Source organism: Vanessa cardui, chromosome 23, assembly GCF_905220365.1.
Source record: "Vanessa cardui chromosome 23, ilVanCard2.1, whole genome shotgun sequence".
Taxonomy (NCBI): Eukaryota; Metazoa; Arthropoda; class Insecta; order Lepidoptera; family Nymphalidae; genus Vanessa; species Vanessa cardui.
In genome coordinates, this window is record NC_061145.1 from 9,648,523 (window position 1) to 9,674,432 (window position 25,910).

The 25,910-nt window shown below is 31.7% G+C and overlaps 3 protein-coding genes across 3 annotated transcripts; 2 read left to right on the top strand and 1 right to left on the bottom strand.

Annotated features, from left to right (window-relative positions):
- Positions 1 to 9,034: 9,034 nt before the first annotated feature.
- On the top strand, positions 9,035 to 10,473 carry LOC124539753 (transcription factor BTF3 homolog 4-like). The gene is made up of 2 exons (XM_047117098.1): positions 9,035 to 9,129; positions 9,225 to 10,473. Exon 2 carries the CDS (start codon positions 9,248 to 9,250, stop codon positions 9,791 to 9,793), a length of 546 nt encoding a protein of 181 aa, XP_046973054.1. The 5' UTR covers positions 9,035 to 9,129; positions 9,225 to 9,247; the 3' UTR covers positions 9,794 to 10,473.
- A 1,636-nt stretch (positions 10,474 to 12,109) lies between these two features.
- On the top strand, positions 12,110 to 15,730 carry LOC124539704 (TGF-beta-activated kinase 1 and MAP3K7-binding protein 1-like). Its single transcript, XM_047117042.1, has 6 exons — positions 12,110 to 12,411; positions 12,769 to 12,903; positions 13,282 to 13,399; positions 13,578 to 13,833; positions 14,511 to 14,667; positions 15,152 to 15,730. Exons 1-6 carry the CDS (start codon positions 12,275 to 12,277, stop codon positions 15,720 to 15,722), a joined length of 1,374 nt encoding a protein of 457 aa, XP_046972998.1. The 5' UTR covers positions 12,110 to 12,274; the 3' UTR covers positions 15,723 to 15,730.
- Positions 15,731 to 17,045: 1,315 nt separating this feature from the next.
- Positions 17,046 to 25,215, bottom strand: LOC124539861 (26S proteasome regulatory subunit 10B). Its single transcript, XM_047117219.1, has 9 exons — positions 25,031 to 25,215; positions 24,748 to 24,867; positions 23,703 to 23,839; positions 23,035 to 23,133; positions 21,348 to 21,497; positions 19,898 to 20,021; positions 18,775 to 18,985; positions 17,940 to 18,105; positions 17,046 to 17,194 (listed from the first exon to the last, which is right to left on the bottom strand). The coding sequence occupies exons 1-9, from the start codon at positions 25,119 to 25,121 to the stop codon at positions 17,117 to 17,119; spliced, it is 1,176 nt and encodes a 391-aa protein (XP_046973175.1). The 5' UTR covers positions 25,122 to 25,215; the 3' UTR covers positions 17,046 to 17,116.
- Between the last annotated feature and the right edge of the window lie 695 nt (positions 25,216 to 25,910).

Consider the following 25,910-nt stretch of genomic DNA (forward strand, 5'->3'; position numbering starts at 1 on the left):
ATGTCATGTCATTTGTCACTTAATTATTTAAAATAAAAAAAAAAAAAAAACAAAATTAAGTAGCGTCTAAATATCCCAGTAGATAAAGGAATAAATCATGATATAATATCACGATTTCATATCCAGGAAAGCATTAAAGAGAACCTAAATGTAATGGGGAGTCAAAATAAAACCGCATAATATAATAATTATTAATAACGATATATCATTGTTTCTGAATACACTTAAACAAATTAAAAAATAGTATCGCAAATATAATGCATACTCATGTTTATTTTCATTGTTCAAGTTTAGAAATTAAAAAAAAAAACAAAACATTTGTAAACTATAACCAAGGAACGATCTCTGTAGAGCAATACGAAGCATATTCCCGCCAATTCCATTCAATATGGCCGCCCGTAAAACTAAAATGTACTAGAGAAAGGAAAACCATAAAAATTCGTTACAATAAAAGTACAATATAAAATTGTGTATTTTTAAACGAGTTTGAAAATAGAAATGATCGTTTTTATATAAAGTTTTCTAATGGTTAATTTGTTTCAGCTGCCTTTAATTCTCATTTTGTCATAATAAATCCGATATGTATTTTAAAAGATATTATGTAATATATCTTTGTTCTCTATAAACCTAATACAAAAAAAAAACTAACGTTTTTTTAGCAAAGGAATAATTATACAGACTAAACAAAATTGTTTAATCATATTTTATTTTTTTTAATTTATTTGTATTTAATTAAAAAATACACATTATAATTTCATCCATCACATACATAAAGAAAACGTTTTATTAAAAGGATTTGTTGACTAATAATCATACAAATAAAAATATATAAAAACACAAATTTAAAAATAAAAATAAAAAATCCATACGATACATTCCGTTGTGCCTAAAACCAATAAATAAACTAAACAAACACAATTCGGACCGCTACGACACTATAATCCGTTCGGAAACAATATACACGTGATATTTTCAGGCTCTTCAGCGAATCGCTCCCAACGGATCAATTCCGAACGAAAGATTTTGTTGAAAAAAAAAAAAAACAAATTTAGCGACGACCATTTTTGAGACACTACGATTATATACAGGCTAAGTAAAACGGTTTGCGCGATGCTTAGCTATTTTTTACGTTTTACTTTATTAGTAGTGAAATTTTAAAGAATATCTTACTTATAGATTATAAACGTAGAGATTATTTCTATTAATATAACAAAAAGTGCTGTTACATTGATAAATTATTGACGTATTTGTAAAATGTTATTGCAGTAATCTACACACATACATACATCTTTATATATAGTATTTTTTTATGAATGAAACTAATTATTTATTATACGGTAAGTAAAAATGGTAGGAAGATCAAACACTTCCTAACGATTTTTAACTTAGTACACTACGTTGCTTTAGTATTGCTCACGACGGTTTCCTTTATAGCTAATAACAAGATCAATAATTATAAACACAACGAGATATAATTAAACCTGCATACAGTTGAAATCTTTACATAATTTAAGATAACAACTAATCTAATATATTCCTGTGTTCAATCTCTGTGTAAATTAATAACTTTGATCAAAACCAAAAAGTAAAATTTAATAAATTACAATGACGATCACAGATTAAACTTCGCGCAGTCCACACTATACGTACAACCTAACGTGTAATAGTTGCGTGAAAAACATAAATGGAGTCGGCCATTTTCTGCTTCTGTGTAAAAAAAGGTTAGGCAGATTGTTTTAGCAAATTGTACCGGAGTATCGTTCCGTGAGATTGAAATTTGTTTCGATACAGTTTGCCTTTATTTTATTTGATCGCTTTTGCGAACTTTGTGATAGAGCATGAAAATTTCATTCTATTTTCAAATCTACACACTTTTTTAAATTTATTCTACTGTAGTAAAGAATTCTTTAACTCGATTGTAAAATATTTTATTAATACTTTAAATAAATAATAATTAAATAAGAAATAATACTAAGTAATAGCAATAAATAATTTAATATTTACAATAAATTTGAAATCAAAATTAAAAACATATATAGTCTCTTAAAAGTAGGTTTAAAATGTCGTTATACTAAAGAATACATAAAAATAATTTAATTTACTATTACAGCCTGTTTCGAAAATCTAAATGTCTACTACATGCTTTCACTTTTCCACATTATATATAAATATTAAATATACTAATATGTCCTGAGTAAAAATCAACTAAAACTAGAGCTATAATACATTTATTAGCTTTTATTATAATATTTATTTTGACGACCTCTGTGGACGAGTGGTGTGTACACCTGTTTTCATGGGTACGCCACTCCGAGGTCCCGGGTTCGATTCCCGGCCCACTCGATGTAGACATTATCATTACTTTTCTATGTTGTGTTGGGTCTAGGTGTTTGTGGTACCGTCGTTACTTCGGATTTTCCATAACACAAGCGCTTTAGCTACTTTCATTGGGATCAGAGTAATGTATGTGATGTTGTCTCATATTTATTTATATTTATTAGCTAAAAGTATGTCACCGTTAAAAAATAAACATTTTTGTTATCTATAATTTAAAAAAAAAATTGCCGCTAAATGTGACAGATGACACATTTCGCGCTAAAGTGGGTGGTCGTTCAGAAATCTCATAATCCAACCTGTTTAGATAACTAATGAGTTCCCCTTAACTTTATCTTAACTCGAGAATTATGTCTTTTACAAATCCGACGTTGCAAAAAGTAGAGATTAAAGGTATTTAGGGCTGTAATGTGATAGCCATACGTTACGGTTTTTTTTACGTTATTTTTAGAAACGAAGTGTGTCAGCTTTATGTCGTTTCTATAAGCCGATGATGAATCATTTTTTTTGATAAAGTTTTATTTTAAGTATTCCTTACATTTAGCCTTTTTAGGGTTCCGTAGTCTACTAGGAACTCTTATAGTTTCGTCATGTCTGTCCGTCTGTCTGTCCTGGCTCGTTCTCCACCGTTTCTGCACCGATTGCCACGAAAATTGGTTAAGAAACGGCGTGAATCCAAAAATTGGTTTTTAATATTATCGAAAAATAATTATTTTTAATAAGTATATAAATAGAGATTGCTTAATTTCAATCTTATGGCCCATCTTATGGCTACGGAACCCTTTCATGTGCGTGTCCGACACGGTCTTGGCCGGTTTTCTTTATTGATTGAACAAAATGTACTGGTAGCTCTTTTCTATATTAATTTATTAAAGAAAATAAAATAATAAATATAACATCTTTCATTTAGCGTATTCGCATAAATTGTTAATCTTTTATTTAAAACCGCATATTTTTTTTCATGTTCTGATAATTTAAAAAAAAATTATGTAGTCGTCTAAACGAAAACTCTGCGTCACATGTGACATCTGTCTTTATAGATCTTCATTTTAAAATTAAAGCAACAGAAAAAACGTTCCTCATTAATTTGTCACGAAACAGATAAAGCTCACATCAGCATCCTATTAAGAACGTCTCGTTTTAGGTGAAATCTAATTCCGGGAAGTTTTTTTTTTTTAAACTTGACAGTATGATAACGATGTACTGTAATTGTTTTAACGACAGAGAACAAACAAGATGGCGCTGATTAATTGCGCGGGAAACGTGTAAAAAGCATCGAATGTTGTCAAAATACATTTTTTGTTCTATTTACAAAATGAGTTTAAACTGTCTTAAAGAAAGAAATCTGTGCTATTTTTCGTGTGTCGTTTTGTATACTTAATTATTTCGATATTTAAAAAAATCTATTTTTAATTTATTTAGATAATTATTTTAATGCTGTTAGTTCTTTGGACTTACTAGTATGTTTAATTTAGTCATTTCAAACTAATATTGCGATGATAATTTTATCGTTTATTTATAAAATTGAATTCATTTATTTCTTAATGTAAGCAAAACCTTGTCTATTCATGATATTTCTTAAAACAAATAAGACATTGACATTAAAATCCATATATTTTATAGAATAACAGATAGATATAAATATTAATAAACTTTTAATAAAATAACGAAAATTCAACAATACGCCTTAAAGAGATAAACAAAAATACATGCTATGTATATTCTCAAATCTAGGTAAAGAGCCTTGATACATTCATCCAAAAATAAACTTTTATTTACGTTCTGAAATTAATAAAACATTTTAATAAAATTCTTTAAGTAAATTTATCTTACAAATATAAAAATATAATTTCATCATACCAGCTATTATTCAAAATGATTTATTCAATGCTCTTAATGTTAAGATGTTTATACTCAATCCGTTCTCTTCAGTACATGAAAATAACCCACTCTTACCCGTTTATTGAACAAATCAACGTATCAGAACTGATATATGATTATAAAAAACCAATAAACGCATACTAAATATAAATGCATTAGTTTATTAGTCACTCGAAGACGCTTCTGTTGAAAAGTGTTTGAATTCAATTGGAATTGAATATAGGAATGTTATTAACAGTGGCCGATTTTCCAATAGGCTAAGTAGGTTGGAGCCTAGGGTGGCAGATTTAGAGTTATTATCTTACAGAAATTAAATAATAAAAACTTATAATTATATATATACACATTACGTCCGTAATCTGTATACTCGTCACTATATAGCGGGTTAGAAAAATAATCTAGTAACTGGCAGAAACATCACCTCGTTTATAATCACACTTATAACGGAAAAAAACGATGTAATGAGAACGATAGAAGTCAAATCATAAATGTAGCAAAAAAAATAGGAGCGGCAAAAATGAATAGCCCACTACGGCAGATTTGTAAATCCGCCGCTGGTTATTAATAAAAATAATTGGAATAGCACAGTGATTAAAATATGCTAAACCAGGACAAGCTATTAAATTTTCATGTACTTAATTTGTCCTTATAATGTACATGTCGTGCTTGGCGGTGAAAAAATACTTTTTGACTTTCATAGGAGCAGCAATTTGGAATACATTCCAAACCTTCTTCTCAAAAGGTTCCTTTGAACTTAGCTCAGCAATAGGACCTTTTTTGATGACTCTTTCTGATATTAATTATAATAATTAATTATCTCTTTAAATAACAAAACACACAAATTAATTTCTGTTCGGTTGAATATATTAACGCTTCCGTTATATACGCAAAACAAAGAGATACTGTATCCATTTAAATGCTGTTTATGCACGGTAGTTACTCATAATCACTTATGCAGCTCTTTGCACGTGATAGACTGTCTTAAATCAAATCAAATCAAAATAAACTTTATTTAAGTAGGCTGTTACAAGCACTTTTGAATCGTCATTTTACAATTAAGTGAAGCTACCACCGGTTCGCAAAGTAGATTCTACCGAGAAGAACCGGTAAGAAAGTCAGTAGTTACTCTTTTTTAACATTTAAGAAATATAAAGTCATGTTAGTTAAATTCAATTATTTAAATTAATATATCCTGCTTGGAAGTCACCAGGTATGTACAATTATCTTTCCCTTTCTTATTACAATCTTTCTCTCATGTAACGAAATGTGCCTACTAATCCACCTATCGATTATTTATCAATCTAAAAAGTTTTCCTATTAAAAAGTTTCAATATATTAATAATTATTCTAATTTCTGACTTTCGTTCGGAACGATCTCATCTGTCACCGCTTACGATAAGTGCTCGCGAACCGTTCAGAAACGTTTTAGCGTAACCTCCATCGCTCGACTATCGACGTCTTCAAATATTAATAGTTGTCATAATCTACGTGATGGCGCGAAGCGATCGCGTTGACAGCTTTATACGCCGCCATATTGGAGTGCATTTAGTAATACTGGATAAACATTTATCGGTTAAGTTGATGTTATGATGAGCTGTGTTTATTATTGTTGCTAAGAGCTTTCTCGGTAACCAATGTGATTTGTGAATTATTCATTTCGCGCGTGTAACTCATATTTTTGTTATGCTTTTGTACATTTGAAATACTTTTATGAAGTGGTGTCATTGACTCCTTTCGTATTTACTCAAACTGCTTTACAATGAGTTTTCGATGTGTATTGTTATAAATCAATAACTAATGATACATTGTGAGATTAGTGGTATTGTTTTGATTACAGTATCATCCAGTAAGTTACCCACATCTGGGCTAAGGCCTCCTCTCCCATTAAGAAGAGGGTTTGCAACATATTCAACCACGCTGTTCCAATGCGGGTTGATGAAAGGCGCATGTGGCAGAATTTTCGATAAAATTAGACACATGCAGGTTTCCTCACGATATTTTCCTTCACCGCCGAGCACGAGATGAATTATAAACACAAATTAAGCACATATATATGTATAGTGGTGCTTGCCTGGGCTTGAACCCGAAAACATCGATTAAGATGCACGCTTTCAAACCACTGGGCCATCTCAGCTTGTTTTGACTAATTTCGTATAATTCCATACTTAATTAAACATATATTTAGCGGATAGTTTTTACTTTGCATAGATAACTGCTATACATTCGAAACGCTCCTTAACGCCACAGTGAATAATTCACCTCAGATTCCACAAGATTTTACTTGTTCGGTTACTCACAACTGAATTACAGTATTATGTATTTTATTCTCGTCAATTTTATTTTACATATAATAAGAATGGAGTTTTTGTTTGTAATTTAAAATACGCCGTACATATACCAAAATTGCCTTTTTCACAATTGTTTCCGTATGTACCGGCTAATCTCATTCATCATTTTCAGAACGCAGATATAATAAGGAGTAACTTAGGCTACAACAATAATATCTGCGTGTAGTTATATTCTACCCTTTTTTGTATAATGCGTGCAAATTTAACCGTATTTTACATTCACAAACGATTTGAATCATACGCAACGTTTACCTGTTGTTACCGTTTTAAATTCGTATAACAATTACTACAAAGATAACTTTTTTGGTAAATTAAAACGGGCACGGCTAGGAACTAATTGTTGCATACGAGTATCGCATTCTGACATTTCACGGTCTTACTCTGTGGTGAGGTTCGAGATTCTTCATAAAGCATAACTAATAAAAGAAACTAACAAATTTCTGCCCTTGTGCTATCCCTTCCATGTAATCCTTTATCTTTTTCAATAACACCAATGTTAGTTTGGACATATTAATCGCACGTGTAATGCCTATCTCAATCCGAAAGGTAATTTTATTAGGTTTCTCTTATCCAGTATTAACTCAGGGGCTGCAAAACACGGGTGTGTAGGTAGTAACGGTGATCTCCGGCGAAGATGGCAAAATATTGGACAGTCAACAACGCCGCCCCAAAAGGTATCTTAAAAATCTTTTTGGGAGGGAAATTCGTCAGAACAGTGAACAATCCCTGCACTCGGGTGCTAGTTACGCTTAATAATTATGTTTATTAGTTGTCTACACTAATATTATAAAGAGGAAAACTTTGTTTGTTTGGTTGTAATGAATAGGCTCAAAAACTACTGGACCGATTTTAAAAATTCTTTCACCATTCAAAAGCTGAATTAATCCCGCATAACATAGGCTAAATTTTATTTTGAAAAAAAATAGGGTTCCGTAAGATATTTTGGGTTTTTCGGACAAAAAAGGAAAAAATCTACCAAAAAAGATTGATTTTTTGCGTATGATGCCTAAACTATAAAAGATAGAACTATAAAATGTTCTAACTCCGGTCCTTAGAGGGCATAATGGCCTCCGACCCTAAGAACCTCATCAGATTCGTGGCTGATGTTGGTCTGGCTAAGGCGTTGTGATCACGAATTTGAGGTTTATCCAAGCGCCGGTTGCAGTAATTCTTCAAATGTGACCGTGCCTCAGCAGTAGGGACATTAGAAGACTGATTATGAACCGTTATCTACGCTAGTAATAAATAAAAATGAACAATATGATAGTTGTCGATATTTTATATGGTATACATCACCTGTTGATATTATGTACCTATTGACTTGTATTTGATACAAGTCAATAGGTACATAAATATATCATATATAAATCAAATTATTTTTTTAAAAGTGTTATTCAATTAGGCTTTTACAAGCACTTTTGAATCGTCATTTAGCAATTAAGTGAAGCTACAACCGGTTCGGAAAGCAGATTGTACCGAGAAGAACCGGCAAGAAACTCAGTAGTTACTCATTTTGAATATTCTACTTACTCTTTATCGGTATGTAAAAACGCCTTTTTGTTTACAAGTTTAAAATAGCTTGAGAAAAACTGTCTTTTCTGGTCTTAATTAAAAGATAAGAACAATTTCACAAAGAGTTTTAGAAACAACATTAAAATCTCTTCTGAGCAATGTGGCATACGAAACTGTAATCGACCAAAGAACATAATCATGGTAAGAGGTGGGACAATTTGAATATGTGTATAATGTTTGTTTAGTTAAAGCGACATCAAGAATTTATACACATAACATTAAATATTAATATAAGGAACGAATTTGTCCGTAAAATAAATCGGTCAGATTATTTATTTATTCAATTATGTTAAAATCAAAGCAATAACTCCCTTTTACTGTCATGATGGCAGAATTATATTGTTTTTTTTTTTTTAATTTATCGTGTAAAATAGTTTCCCTTTATCATTTTTAAATTATAACTAAGAATACTCATGAAAAAGAAATAGTAATATGTTGTAATTTCATACTGAGTGCGACATCTATTATAAAAAGTTATGATACTAAAGCTGGGTGTGAAACTAACGCCATCTAGAAACAAGCTTGTATACCTACTAAGATATGATGAAATATGTGAAGTTGTACTTAGAATCTACTTGAAAGTAATAAAATCATCTCAACTTTTTAAGTTAATTACTTGTATCAGAAAATTATTTTTTATTAATTTAAATTGCATGCATAAAACATGAAAAATACGCATAAAAACATTAAAGTTTTTTTTCATAGTATGACCAGTTTAATAATTCACTTTCAAAATTTTATCTACAATATATATTATATAAATGAATGAAAAAAAGATTAAATAAAAAGAATTTATTAAAATTATCATAATAATTGTAATCGTAATATGTATTTTAATTTAAAATCACTCCATATTTTTTTTAAATCAAGTGTTGCAATTGTTGAAAAGGAACGAATTTTCCGCAGTGCTGCCAATTTCACGACGTCAAAAATCAGAAATAACTTGTCTCAAATCCACCATTTTCCCTTTGTAACTAACCGGTGTTCAAAACACGTGCGTACGATCAAGTTACATGGAATACAAGTGTGATCGCGTTTGAAATCAACACATAAACAATACTAAAAAGTGCCCCGTGTTTTTATCGACAGGTGTCGCGTGTTAAAATAGCAGAATGAACACCGAGAAACTCAAAAAATTGCAGTCACAAGTCCGCATAGGCGGCAAGGGAACTCCGAGGCGCAAGAAGAAGGTCGTCCATGCGACCGCCGCCACAGATGACAAGAAACTGCAATCATCTCTTAAGAAATTATCAGTAAACACTATCCCCGGCATCGAGGAAGTGAATATGATAAAGGATGACGGCACAGTAATACATTTTAACAACCCGAAAGCTCAGGCATCGCTTGCAGCGAACACTTTCGCTATCACCGGTCATGGAGAGAACAAGCAAATAGCTGAGATGCTCCCCGGTATTCTGAGTCAACTGGGACCTGAAGGGTTAAATCAGTTAAAGAAAATCGCGTCGAGTGTGGCGCCGCCGAAACCTCTCGACGAGGACGACGAAGTACCTAACCTCGTTGGTAATTTCGATGAAGCATCAAAGCAGGAAGCTAAGGAGGTAGTCACTGAGGATAAGGAAAAGGAAAAAGAAAAGGAGAAAGAGAAGGAAAAGAAACCAGAAACAGAAACCAAAGCCTCGGACAAAAAAGTTGATTAAATAGACCCCATGAAAAAGTTCTAGTTTTTAATTTTGCTCACCTGATGAAGTGAACTAAAGTGGGTTTCCAAAGGCATTGAGGTGTGTCTCAAAGAATTATTGGTTTTGTATTTTATGTTGTGTTCCTAAATAGTTGCGTTCCAATTTTGAATGTTCAGTTATTGGTGATGGTGCCTAGCGAAGGGACACTATTTTTTTTTAGCTCATGACTTTGGAAATTCTCTGTACAGCCAACTCGATAAATGCTTTTTATGCCATGCACTAACATTTATATTGTAAAATGAAAATAATGGACTTCCCTTAAATAGAAATAGTTCAAAGTACCTATTAAGATATTGGCATTATAGATACTGCATAGTATTAAAGAATTATTACGTATAATTTTTCTTTTCACAGCACAGGAAATAAAAATATAATTATATGTATAGTGAAGAAAGGTGTCTAGTACACTTATTGATATTTTATAAAGAAGGATTTTTCTAAAGTTGTTAATTCAAACTGGTATAAAGTATATGCTTTCTCATTTCAAACTTAGTTTTAAACAAAGTGAACTTAGTCACAGACAGCTCTTTAGGATAACAGAGCTAACATTGTATAAAAAAAAACCATTAAAATTAAAAATGTAAAAGATCGGGTTCACAGTTGTGTAAGAACATGACATAAACTTTGATCAAAGAAAATAATTGTTTTATTTTTTATTATTAAGTTATTTCATAATCCGTCATCATTTCAATATATTACAATCTTAAGTTGAAGCATTCAATATACAGCTGATCGCTGGCCTAAGGTCTCTCCTTTCTAACTTGGAGCATACACTGCCATGCTGTTACAATGTAGGTTGGTGGAAGCACATGGCACCTCATTCAACACGCTCGGGTAGCTGCAAAATGTTCCATATGGGGCATGGTATGAATTAAAACAAATTTAGAAAGTGCCCAGTAGTTTTGGACTAGGTTTGAACTTGTAATCTTTGGATAAATCCCCATATTTTAATCATTGAACCATGATGGCTTCATTAAAGTCTTCACTGACTTATAAAATGTTCCAATTTATGAAGTTATCAATATGTAATTAAATGTATTACATTTTGCCTTTAAATAAACCATTGAAGCTAAACGACAATGCCTATTCAAATGCTAAAATAGTACTTATAGATTTATAAATATATACCTATAATTAAAGATTGACAACCCCTTGACACAAAAACCTAAAAATAACATTTTAATTAAACTTAACAATTTCATCAATATTTAACGTCAAAAAAAGTAAGGAAATAACATTATTTGCACGTTCAATTAGAGGAATAACAATTGCAGGTTATAATACAATGCAGCATGTGTAGCGTGTTATGAACCGGCGATTTTAGTCTTAGGTTATTTTCGTACAAAGGTTGAAGGCACATCTGATAACGTTCTTAATTGATAAGGAAATTTATGATATTCTATCAAAGTAAGAATTAGTTTTATTAAGTTTGATAGAATGCAAATAAACTCGCCTTTACATAATTATAACATGAATTTTAGTATTTAATTAAGAAAACACAAATTGAAATAATAAGTGAGTAAGAATGTTATAGATACGTTCCAATTACAATTTTTATTAATCACGTTATCTATTATCTACTAAATAATAAAAATATTTATTTTATCAAACGCCTTTTATGTGGTATGTTGGTTTCCGTTTTGCGGTTATTAAATTTGAGTAAATGGTATAGAGAAATATTAGTAGTATGTGGTGTTTTTAATAAATAATCTATATTTTACATTCCTCGTTTAGATAAATAACTAAAATATAGCAAAGTTGTATATGGTCCGTCTAAAAAAATATTGACTTTGTTTGTAAAACTTTTTCAGTATAATAAATTTGAGATATTATTTTAGAAACATCCAAAATAATTATCATCTTACTAAGTTACTTTTAGAAGGTATTCGGTACATTTTTTTAAATGATTCATGTTTCAATATTTACAGCATGGAATGATATAATTATGTACCCAAAATGGTCAGCGATTTATTTATATTTATAATAACTATGTTTTTATCATAAAAAATAAGATAACACATGAAAAATACTATGTATGATTACATAGTATTTAACACATAGTCACTAGTAAGAAATAACGTAGAAAGTAAACATAAAATGTATTTCTCTTATTTCAAATTATTTTATGTATTTATTTCTTTTGTATTAATATATATCAACATAAATACCATTATAATATTTAAAAAAAAATAACAAGCTATGGGACAATTAAAGTAATTGTTTCTACTCGAATCCAGAGCAGGATAAATTTTAAAAAAGGCAATAATTTTTATATAATTTACGGTTTTGACAATTGGAATTTGTCAATAACATAAAAGTGAAAACATTTGTTATATTATGTGATATTGATAAAAACAATAAATAAAAATCAAGACACTTTCTTACATATAACGTGATCAATTTATTTTTTAATGTAAACAGAAGTATTAGGCGATAAAAATGATTGCGAGACCATGGACGGACGATTTACCGAAATGTCGGAATACTTGCGTAGCGTCCTATTTTTCCCCTTTAGACGGAAATCCAAGTTCAAATGACGACTATTTTTGTTTTTATTGTCACACAGAAGATAATTCGTAAGTGCATATTATATATAGATTTTTATACAATCGTACTTTTGTTAACGATTAGTACAATTTGTTATGGAAACATTACCTTTACGTTTTAAGTATATTATAATATATTAGTCCGTCTCGTCTTCTCACGGGTGCTATACTAATTCTAAATGTACTACAGAGTTTGTTTATTTATTACATATGAGAAACATCTTAAATATTTAGTGTTTCTTTACTATATTGTCCATGTATTATATACAGAAACCTTCCTCTGGAATCACTCTATCTATTAAAATTTACCGCATCAAAATCCGTTGATCTGTTGAATAGTGGCTATTTTACTTTTTGTAATGATACAAATTGCTTAAACATTTGCAGATGTCTATATGGAGTGTTTGAGCCACACAATGGCTTGGATGCAGCGAGGTTTATCATGCAGCGAATGGCTGCTGAGATATTATTTGCTCCACCGTCGAGTAGTAACACTGATGAAGAAATTAGAGAAAAATTAAGGTGATTTTCATGTTATGTTAATAAATTAGCCTTTTGGTAGTTAATTATAAATTAAAATTTTAGTAGAATTTGGCAGAGCACACTGTATATATGAAAGAGTAGCACTGTGTAGCATTTATTACCTCTTCAAAAAGACACCACTGAAGAATTAACAAGGTTGCTTTAAGAAAGTTTCTACATAGTTTGTTGATATTCCACTTATTTAATACAGTGTTGTGTAAACTAGCTAAACAAAATATAAACTTTATTTATGAACATGAAAATTCTGTATATAGCCTGGGATTTTCCATCAACTACATTTTAAGCATGTACCTGTTCTCTTAACTAGCTTAAATTGTTGTATATGTTTGTTATTAATATTAAAAATATTTGTAATAGGAATGCATTTGTGTCCGTTGAGAAGGCGTACATAGAGAACTATGATGGCATGATCGCTGAGCGAACCAGCTTACAATACCGGCTTCAGATATTAAAAGGGCACACTCATACAACACAGGTGATTTATTTATTACCTATATTCTTTATAGAATTCAAGAAATATGTAACTTATTATAATTTAACTTAACTTTTTGTTAACTTAAATAATGTCTCTGCTTATTTCAATGGTCAATAAATTGAGATCCTACGGTCCAGTGTGTTATGAAGATTTTTAAAGTATTCATTTTGCATTCCAGATGTCAGATAACATACTTTTCCGTTTAAAAGAAATAGATCAACATCTTTCTGGAGGTGCAACTGTTGTTATAGCACTCGTACACAACAACAAGTTGTATGTTGCTAATGTTGGTGAGACCCGGGCGTTGTTATGCAGGACCGACGATAACTCAGTGCTGAGGGTTGTACAGTTGACCGTTGATCACAGTTTGAACAATGAGGATGAATTATTGAGGCTTTCGCAGCTGGGCTTAGATGTGAATAAACTAAGAAATGGTGAGTGGGTTTAAGTGACTTAAATATTTATCATAAAATGTGGAAAAATATTCAAATTATATTCCTAATGATGATAACATTACTGGCTTGATATAAACAAAAAAAAACCTGCAAAATACTATGCAAAATAATTTTCTTTTTTAAACAAATTTAAATTTCGAATATAAATATTCCCAGATCCAAAGAACTGATAAATAAATGGGTTTGCTTTGTAACAAATTAAGTTGCATTACATAAGCAACCTTTCATAATCTTGAATTCCTTAATAGACAGTAGACTGTTTCTCTTCACTCTAAAGCTTTGTCCCTATAAAGTAAATGCATAGAACAACTATATACACATTTTTAAAATAATAATAAATATATAACAACATCACATACATTACTCTGATCCCAATGTAAGTAGCTGAAGCACTCGTGTTATGGAAATCAGAAGTAACGATACCACAAACACCCAGACCCAAGACAACATAGAAAACTAATGGTAATCTACATCGACTCGGCCGGGAATCGAACCCGGGACCTCAGAGTGGCGTACCAATGAAAACCGGTGTACACACCACTCGACCATGGAGGTCGTCAAAAACCATCATTGTTGTTGTTAAGTCCATAAATATACCAAATTGATAGACATTCTATAATAAGCTATAAATTATAAAAATGATTTATAATTTCCAGCACAATACCTAGGCAATCAGACTGGAACAAGATGCCTAGGTAACTACCTAGTGAAGGGGCTGTACAAAGCCTTCCCAACTATAAGTGCCGCTTCATCAGAACCAGTGGTAGCAGCTCCTGAGATACATGGACCCATTGCTTTGGACGAGTCTTGCAGGTAACTTATAATTAAATAAACAAATATAGGTATTGTTGAACTCCCGTTTGGAAAAAGTTATCATTGTTATATATTATGTGTTCAATAACAGACACAATAAAATAAATTAATATTGAAATTTCCCAGTGAACATCACCAATGATAAACATGAGTTTTAATAATGTTATATTAAATTGCATACTCTAGAAAGAGACAAAAAGAAAGAAAGAGACAACACTTTCCTTATTTTTGGACAATTTCTGCTAGTGAATGTGCAAAAAAAAGTAGTAAATTTTTATATTAAATATCTGTTTATAGTATATTAGTTTATATATTTTATTAGTATTTATATTATATATAACATTCATTTTTATCTATATACTTTATTAGTCATATCTGTAAGTTTAGCAACTTGATGAAATAAATTATTTTTATGTATTGAGATGCCCCTTAAGTAGTTCTATTTATATATTTTATATTTAAGACTGTGTTTAAAATATTCCAGATTCCTCGTCCTAGTCAGTGCTGGTGTATACAAACGCATACAAGAAGTGCGAGGTAACAGCGAACAGACGAACAAACAATTATCCCAAATCATAGTAGAGAACTTCCGGAAACAAGCAGACTTCAAAAGAGTCAGTCAGTCCGTTCTAGAAGAAATCGAAGAAGAATTCTTATCTTACTGTTTAAAGAATAGCTTAACTCCAAAACCGAATACCCATGTTACTTTATTGATACGTAATTTCAATTTCCTCCCCCCCATCCCCCAAAATGACGCAATAAATACAGTTCAGAAACAAAACGCATCTGTCAGATTCAATCCGATCGTTCAATCTAAATCGAATACGTTTTTGAACGAAATGGATTCCGAACCGTACTCGTCTGGATCGAATGATTTCGATAAGAACGATTCGAATGTCGATACGAATCGATCAATCGAATCGTCATCCGATATATATCCAATTCGACCATACGATAAGGATAGACGAATTAAAGGTTATGTAGACTTTTCTTGTTATTATGAAAACGTTGAAAAGGCTAGGAAGAATGGGACATTGCCTAGTTTTATTAAATAAATTTAAAAAAAAAAAATGAAAAGTTGTATTGCCTTATTAAAAATATTGTTGAATGATATTATGAATTTATATTAACAAGGTGGATTTTAGTAAGTTGTTTCAATATATAAATTGTACTAGTTACTGGTCCCGTTATGGTGGGAATATTTTTTTATTATATTGGTACTAATACAACAAAAAAACAACTAGGAACCACTCGTCCTTACGCAAAAAAATGTAGCCGTTTCGGATTTCAGTAATGTGCACAAGAGTATAATATATATATTTTTTTTTAAATGGTGGCAAACGACCACAGTCTCACCTGATTGTACTTTTTCTTTTACCACCGCTCAAGGACATCTTTTCAATACATTTGCAAGTGTGTGGTCGGCCTTTAAGAAATGTGTAAGATCTTTTCCTGGGGTTTAATTATTGTATTGGTTCGAAAAATAATTTGCTAAGTAGGTATAAAGATGAGCGAAATAAAAAAATTATATAAATATATTCTTTGGTAGGTACATATTTTATTGTGTATACTGGTGTTTGGATATACGTGACACATTGTTAAAGTTGCTTTTGTGTATTCAATAACATTTTTAAGTAGTAGAAATTTCAGCTGTAAGCTGAAAATATCTTGATTATATTATACTTATTAATGTTTTCGTCGTTGATATCTAGTCAATTATAACCTAGCGCGCCACAAGACGCTATTGCTTTGATTTTGAAGCATTTATGTAATTTACTTTGCTTAATGGCTTTTAGTTGTGTCTACAAATGGTCTATTTTGCCAATGTCACGTAGGACTAATAGAATTGGATTTGAAGGTCCCTGGGGCAAGCAATTAGGCTCAAGACCTTAATTATAATAAAATATAACACCTTTTTATCAATTTTTATAAACAATTTTTTAAAACAAAGAATGCATAGAAATGTAAGTATTTGTATCATACTGTCTAGATATAATTTTTATTTGGAAACTCATAATTTTTATGATTTTAGAAGTCTGATTCTTTTCAGTAGATAATAGTTAAATTATGCAAGTTAAATATAAAACAATTTTAATATTACTATATGTCTTGTTTTATTCCACGTGACATTGACATAATATTTCCCGCTCAAATAAGAAACAGATTAAAAATATATATATTATGTGGGACTAAAAAAATGCCAAGACTGCTACTTACATATTCAGTATTTTTTACGTTTAATATTTTGTGTATATTTATTAAATAAATATGTGAAATTATACGTTTTTTTTTAATATTGTCGATTAAAAAGTTAATTAATGAAGCAGACAGACTTGCGCAGATCTGCACAAAAGTGCAAAAATAAATAAAACCAAAGATATTTAAACTAAATTTATTAAGAAATGAATATTAATGACAATATATATGTGTTTTAACGGAAATTAAACAATTACACCGGCTTGTAATCCAATTTGCTTTCAAGTTTCTTGTTATCGGCCACCTTCCGTACAGCCTTCATGAGATCCTCCTGCAATTAAAATGAATGATTTACAAAAATATTTCGTATGTGGGAAATTCTTAGTAAAATAACCATAAAGACAAACTTATACTATATTTATATTTGTCGATTTTATTTCGAAATTTATTCAGTGGTAGGATTTTGTGAAAGTCTATTTGGGTTCACTCATCATATGGTATACTGCCAAACTAATCCTGTTACTTAAGTATTGCTGTGTACGAGTTTGAAACGTGACTCACTGCAACTACAGGCACAAGAGACATAACATCTGGGTCTATTATGTACTAGCGACCCGCCCCGGCTTCGCACGGGTGCAATACTAATTCTAAATATACTTTAAAATTTGTTTAATTAGTCTATCACTTCAGAAACTTCTAAAATGATCAGAGTTTCTTAACTATATAGTCCATATACAAAAAACCTCTGGAATCACTCTCTTTGCAAAAGAACCGAAACAATGTCCGTTGCATAATTTTAAATATCTAAGCATACATAGAGACTGGCAGGCCTTTTTTTGTTTTACATTCCGCCCGGATGGGTACCGGGACGGGTGGGACAAAACCATGAGGGCCCCCTGCCACTAAACATGCAGGCGAGTGGTGTGGTGGTGAGGTAGGTGAGGTGGTGAGGCGGGTGCGGTGGTGAGGCAGGTGAGGTAGTGAGGCGGGTGAGGTGGTGAGGCAGGTGAGGTAGTGAGGGAGTTGAGTTGGTGAGGTAGGTGAGGTGGTGAGGTAGGTGCGGTGGCGGGTGGTACCTGTATGATGTACTCCCGCTCGGCGCGGATGGCGAAGAGGCCGGCCTCCGTGCACACGTTGCGCAGGTCGGCGCCGTTGAAGGTGTCGGACAGCTTGACGACCGCCTCGTAGTCCATCTCGCCGTGCTTAGCGATCGGAGCCGCGTGGATCTTTAGAATCTCTAATCTGGAATTGGATTCCAATGTTTCATTAACGAATAACAAGGCTTTTATTATTGGACATAAATCCGTAAATAAATTTAAAGCACACTTCAATATACACACATACATACAATATAAATAATATTGCTATATTGACATTGGATGAAAAGTTCAATTTTAGGGGCTGTGTTTAATTATTTTTGGAATTATTGTTGAAATTTTGTTTAAATTCTTAGAAATACCAGCAGACGTGTACGATGACTAGGTGTATAAATATTTTTGGCAACAAATTAATATAAACTATGTACATGTCTGTATGTCTTTACATGTGACAAGTCCTGAATATAACAAGAAATTACAGTGATCGTTAATAGTTGTTATTATAGAAATTCACTGTAATTAACAAACTTTGTCTTACATATTTTTTATAACTTTAAATTTCAGATTAGTGACTAACAGTGTGCGACTAATTTACAGAAAAATCATACCCTTCTGTAAACTTTTCAATAAATTTTTATTTTGTAGGATGATGATTCAAACAATTACAGAAAACGTTAAATCGTATGCTTCAAACGTAATGGGTATTTCTGTTGAGAAAATCAAGGTCAACAATACCTCATTGTAGTTTACTATTCTCAGTTGAATGCCTGCACCGATACAGTCAGAAGAACAATTAACTATTCCTATATCTCACCGAGCCTGTTCATTGGGCAGTGGAATCTCAATCTTCCTGTCCAGTCTTCCGGGACGCAGGAGTGCGGGGTCGAGGGTGTCCGGGCGGTTGGTGGCCATGATGATCTTGACCTGGCCGAGGGAGTCGAAGCCATCCATTTGGTTCAGAAGCTCCATCAGAGTACGCTGGATCTCACGGTCAGCGCTCGTGCCCTCAGAGAAACGTCTGCCACCTGGAATTGATTATAGAAATTAGCTTTAAAAATTGTTTAAAGGGCGATTAGTTAAAAAAAAGGTCAAAAGGTCAAGTTTATATGAGACAACATCACATAGGTACATTACTCTGATCCCAATGTAAGTAGCTAAAGCACTTGTGTTATGTAAATCAGAAGTAACGACGGTACCACAAACACCCAGACCCAAGACAACATAGAAAACTAATGGTAATCTACATCGAATCGACCTCAGAGTGGCGTACCCATAGAAACCGGTGTACACACCACTCGACCATAGAGGTCGTCAAGTTTAAAAATGCTGTCTTTTTCTTTCGAATGTCAAATTACTGATGATAAAACGAGAGACCTTCTCAGTTCGGCGTTTTTTTTACAAATCGGTGGTGGTCATTATCGTCTTTATCATAAGGATCCCATCTTGGGGGAGCCCCGAAGAATTTTCGAAATTGCAATATTTGTAAGAAATAACTATAGTAGGACACAAATTAGATGTAGCATCGGAAAATGCAATGGAATGAAATTAAAAACAATTACTGCCGATTTAATCAACCAATAAAAATAGCTCCCTATCGCGCCATTCGACGCTATTCGTCGCTATAGATTCACGCGTCAGAGAAAGCAAGTGCATGTAAATCGACGCGTCAAATTGACGAATATATCAAGTCATATGATATTACAAGTTATTACGTTTGTGCAAAGATCATATTCGCTTGAGAAATAAATATTGATAATTTGGGACAGCGTACTCAATTCGGATGTGATCGGTTTTACGAATTTTGCCGATGCGACATCTAAGTTGTGTCGTACTATACTAACTTTATCTAAAGGTTAGTGACGATCTATATTAAAACTTGAAAATATTGGTCCGTCCGTTTGTCTGTCTATGAATTTCATTATAAGGTTTGTACTGACCGATGGCATCAATCTCGTCCATGAATATGATGCAGGGCTGGTGGTCACGAGCGTAGTTGAACATCTCTCGGATGAGACGAGCTGATTCACCGATGTACTTGTCCACAATGGCCGATGACACCACCTGCAAATCAATGATTATGGAGTAATATTACAAAGTGGCTGATTTAAATAAAACTAGTTATAACTGGTCTACCCGTGACCACGAACGCTGTAAAGTGCTCGAAACGTCGGGATGTCCAAATCCAAAATCCATTATAACTAGTTTTATTTAAATGTGTAATAATCGCGAAAATTTAAGACAACATTAAAGTGGCTGATTTACCAATAGGCTAAGAAGGCTGGAGCCTAGGGCGGCAGATTTAGAGGGGCGGCAAATTTTGTTCAAATTTGTTATTATCTTACAGAAAATAAATCACCTAGTTTATAATCATACTAATAACGGGAAAAAAAACAGATGTAATGAGGACGATAGATCACAAATCATAAATGTTGCAAAAAAAAGTGGGGGCGGCAAAAATAGAATAGCCTGCTAGCCCACTAGCGGCAGATTTGTAAAACCGCCACTGAATATTCAGTAGTTCTTTAAATTAATTTTAAGAAAAATTTACCCGGTTCAATCGTATAAAAAATTATAGTGGATTTATGTAAGCAAGTGAAATATTGTTGTATTACAAATGAAGATATCAAAATCAAAATAATCTTTATTCAAGTGGACTTTTACAAGCACTTTAGAATCGTCAATTAACAATTAAGTGAAGCTACCACCGGTTCGGAAAGTAGATTCTACCGAGAAGAACCGGCAAGAAACTCAGTTGTTACTAAATAAATATATTAATCAAGAACTGTTTGTGTAAATCATATAGTGTACTTATCATTAAAACACTTGTGATTTTGAAAAATATGTTTTTTTTCGTTTCCTATTTTCATTGCAATTTGAGCACAAGTAAAGGTAAATCATTGTCAGGAAACCTGCACGTATAATATGATCTGTCATACCTTGAAAACAATCTCTAATGTTGCTTATGTTTATAGTTATTGTTTGGGTTTGGTACCATACACCATTTAGATTTGATACTTTTATGGAGGCCAGCTCGTTTGTTAGTATCGCGTTTAATTATCCCCTTTTAAAGTTTATTGCTACATAATTCGATAACGGTATTATGCTAATCATGTTATTTTCCTTTCTATTAGGTATTGGAATAATACGAAATATTTCATATGTGTCTCTAATTACCAATATTCTTATCTCTAATATTAAATATTTTTCTAACATTCTTGCTCTCGATTGAATCGATTTATAAACTTTATTTGTTTGTGTAGATATAATGTATTTGTATTGGAGTAGTAATATTGGAATAGACTCCAAAACTTGCTCCTCAAAATGTAGGAGTTAAGCTTAGCTATGACATGTTGTATGTACTTTACTATGAATAAAAATAAGGTATACCTTTAAGAAATTAGCATCCAGCTGTGATGCAACCGCTCTTGCCAGTAAGGTTTTGCCGGTACCGGGCGGTCCGTACAGCAAACATCCCTTCGGTGGTGTGATACCAACCCGGACGAATAATTCTGGATTCATCAGAGGCAGCTCAATCACCTGAAATAAAGTGTTAATATTAAAGTTTGGTAACAAACAGATATAAGATATATTACTTTTAAAAGAGATATTAATAAATAAATATATATGAGACAACATCACATACATTACTCTGATCACAATGTAAGTAGCTGAAGCACTTGTGTTATGGACAATCAGAAGTAACGACGGTACCACAAACACTCAGACCCAAGACAACGTAGGAAATTAATGGTAATCTACATCGACTCGGCCGGGAATCGAACCCGGGACCTCAGAGTGGCGTACCCATGAAAACCGGTGTACACACCACTCGACCACGGAGGTTGTCGATTATACATTAACATATGCATGCAAATATAGATGATCTGTTTCCAAACAATCTTAGGCAGATGGGGTATTTGTGGATCTCAAACTCAAACTTTACTTGGTGGTAGGGCTTTGTGCTAGCCCGTGTGGATAGGTACCATCCACTCATCAGATATTCTACCGCTAAACAACAGTACGCAGTATTGTTGTGTTCCGGTTTGAAGGGTGAGTGAGCCAGTGTAACTACAGGCACAAGGGACATAACATCTTAGTTCCCAAGGTCGGTGGCGCATTGACTATGTAAGGAATAGTTAATATTTCTTACAGCGTCATTGTCTATGGGCGATGGTGACCACTTACCATCAGGTGGCCCATATGCTCGTTTGCCAACCTATTCCATAAAAAAAAACCTTCCTTATTCAGTACAGAAGCATTGCTTCTTAATTACGACAACCAAACAGTGGATACAAAATCACATCCAAAATTAAAAAAAAAAAAATACATTTTCTTATCAAGGCAAAAGTTCTACTACATACAGGTCTAACCATGGACAAATTACACAATGTTATTATTAAAAATAGAAAGAAAACATTTATATTATATACAGAAGATTTACATATTTACAAAGATATATTTCCATAATCATTTTTAGGGTTTAGCTCAATCAATTTATGACCCAAAACATGCAAACTATTCTAAGTAGCTTTTGTATTTGTAATACTAATAATAAAGCTCTTTATAGAGAAAAAAAACTGATAAGATGACTGTGGTTTCAAACCACCGTCAGCCTTTGCCAGTGTTCTTAATTATTTTCTATAATGTGCAACCTTATTTTAATTTGAGATCGTTTAAAAATTAAGCAACAATTAACAAATAGAAGGAAATATATATTTTTCAGACTACGAGTGAATCAATCCTTTATTTGGAGCAGCTATGCTATTAATGGTGATTTGGTGCAGTTATATCCAAGAAACGAGTGATAAACCATTGAACTATCTCTATACTATTTCCTTTTCATTTAATTCAAACAATAAATATACTAAAAAGTGGACTAGTCTCTTTATTGAATATCTATTATTTTGTAAGATAGTGTAAAATGAAATTGAATTGAGAATGATTTAAAAAACATGCATTATTATATTAGAAACATCTATACATTATTATACTATTATATTACATTATATATACATTATTATTTTTACAATTAACAAATAGAGTGAAAAATCCTTTCAGAATTTATCTGACTTACTTCTCTCAGCTGCCTTATTTGTTCCTGCAGTCCACCGATAGCCGAGTATGTGACGTCACCTGGATCTTCGTGGCTCATGTTGTACACGAGGGGATCAACCTGAAAGTACAAAATACAGAAAATAATGAAAATTGTAATTAATATTTCTTTTAATAAATAATTAATTAAGGGTTATTGGATGGTAAGTGGTAACCTGCAAAGACTATGAATATAAGAAATGTTAACTACTTTTTACACCATAAATTGCAATCATTGATTCTGAGATGTGACATCCATATCATTGTATTTGTAACTTGTATTGTGTAAAACTATTCTATTGCAAGATCCCTAACACTGTGAAATGTGTATCGTTAAATAAATTTAAATACAATTATTAGAAGATGGCCCAGTGGTTAGAACTCGTGCATTGTAACCGATGATTTCGGGTTTAAATCCAGACAAGCACCAATATATGTGTGCTTAATTTGTTAAACATTGTGAGGAAACCTGCATGTCTCTAATTTCATCGAAATTTTGCCACATGTGCATTCCACCAACGCGCATTGAAACAGCGTGGTGGAATATGTTCCAAACCCTCTCCTTAATGGAAGATGAAGCCTTATCTCAGCAGTGGGAAATTTACAGGCTGTTACTTTTCTTTTTTAATACAATTATTATCTAATATTAACCTCTCGTGGTAAATGCCTCATGATTGTCAGTGTGGTCATATCCAAGGCAACTCTGGTGCCTCCTTTTAGCTTATTCTTGTCTAATTGACGACGGCATCCCACAACATACCGCGGTCCATTCGTAGCCTTTACAATAACTGGAAAATAATAGAATTACAAACAGTTATTAATGTTATACTTGTACTAGTAACTCCCCTGGGTTTGCACTGGTGCAATACTGATACTAAATATACTACAAAATTAGTTTATTTACGACATCACATTAGAAATTTCTAAAATTATTATTGTTTCTTTACTATATCGTTCATGAATTATATATGATAATCTTCCTCTTGAATAACTCTAACTATTAAAAAAAAACTCAGTCAAATCCATTGTGCAATTTTAAAGATAGATCTTTAAAGATAGCATACATAGGGACAGACAGCGGCAAGAAAATTTGTTCTATACTATAAAATGATGTAAATATTCTAAAGATTATAAAGAGAATTGCACACATGGAACCCCTTCTTCTTGTTTTGTACATGTTTTATTTTAAAATTAACGTAATATGATCATTGTTTACAGTCAATACTGCATGATCCTTCCAATTAGACTGTAAGAGAGTATAACTGTGTTTATTCAATAAAAGTGCTTTAATATATGTCTTGTAAAGCTCATTAACTGGTTTAAAAATGTTCTTATTTATACATGCCAATCAATGTATCTTTGTAGTCTACACATTTCTAAACCCATACATGTAATTGTGAATGACCTTCTGTTAGTTTAAAATATATTTTTACTTTAAGAATTATGTTAAAACATACTATGTAATACTAGCATGTTTTAACATAATTCTGTAATTTCTTATTTTACATATGTCAAGAAATTGACCAATTATCCTTAGTATTCGTTTTAAAAATAAGAAAGGGTTATTTAATCGTGCTACTACTGTTTACTTGCTATAAACACATTTATTATTTTATTTTGAGTTGCTATAATCATAATAATCAATATTTAGAAGTAAATATTATTTTTTGAATTTGGAATTAAGAGTAATACTCACATTTTTCTTCTGTTAACTGTTTGAGAACTTCGCCAACAATCTGTCCCACACTTTGTAAAGCTTTTAGATCGTTCTCACTCTTGTCGTATTGCTTTGTTAAATCTTTTAATTGTTCACGCACTGAAAAAAGCACAATCACATAATTAATTATAACAACATTTTAGGCAATGTAAATAGAGTATTTAACATACAAAAATACTATATTAAAACATATAAGAGTGATCTATTTTGTTATTAGGAGATGGTGATGAGTCGGCAAAATCGACTTCCCATTTTTACTTACTGTCTTTTAATCTTGATTCGACTTCTTTGTGTTCCATTAACTTCTTCCGATAATCTTGGAAAGCCTTTTCTCTCATTGAATCCATTGCCATTGTGTTTATTTAAAAGGGTTTATGTGTAATTGATCCAACTCTAACGCTAGTAATGATTATTATAAATTGTTTGACTTTGACAATTGCATACAGAACATATGACAGATTACGTACAGATAAAAAAGGTAACGATTCTGTAGTGCCTTTGATCCGAAGCCTAAGCTATCTAAAATATTTATGATTTATTTATTCTATTCATTAAAAAAATGATTTTCAAACAGTATTAAGTTACAAATTAAAAGCGATTTTGATTCGTCACGTCTTAATTCTTTTTTAGTTCTAATTCTAATAATAATTCTAAAGTTCTAATGACAAAAGTGTTGCTAGATAATAATCATCCACTAGCCAAAAAAATATTAAATTGAGTGCCTTTATAAATGACAAGGTTTAAATAGATTATCTTTTAAATATTATGTTATACATAAATATTATAATATTACATTACAATACGTGTTTTCATAAGTTTATTATGTAAATTTACGATTTTTATCTAAGCCTTTGCTTGAGTAGCCTTTGTGTTATTAGCATAAAGCATAATTTAAGAAGTTCTAGACATGTCGGCTATAATAAAAAAGGCATATTGAAAACTTGCGTATCGAATGGGCAATTTTTTATAAGTATTACAATACCAATACATTATAAAATCGTGCTTCTAAACAGATAAGCAATCGACATGAAAACTTTAAATATGTAATGGCTTCGGTTACGATCGAAGTTTACTATCTCATATAATACATGATATTTGCTAGTACTGTACTTATTTTTACTTTTATGAACCATTACACGCGA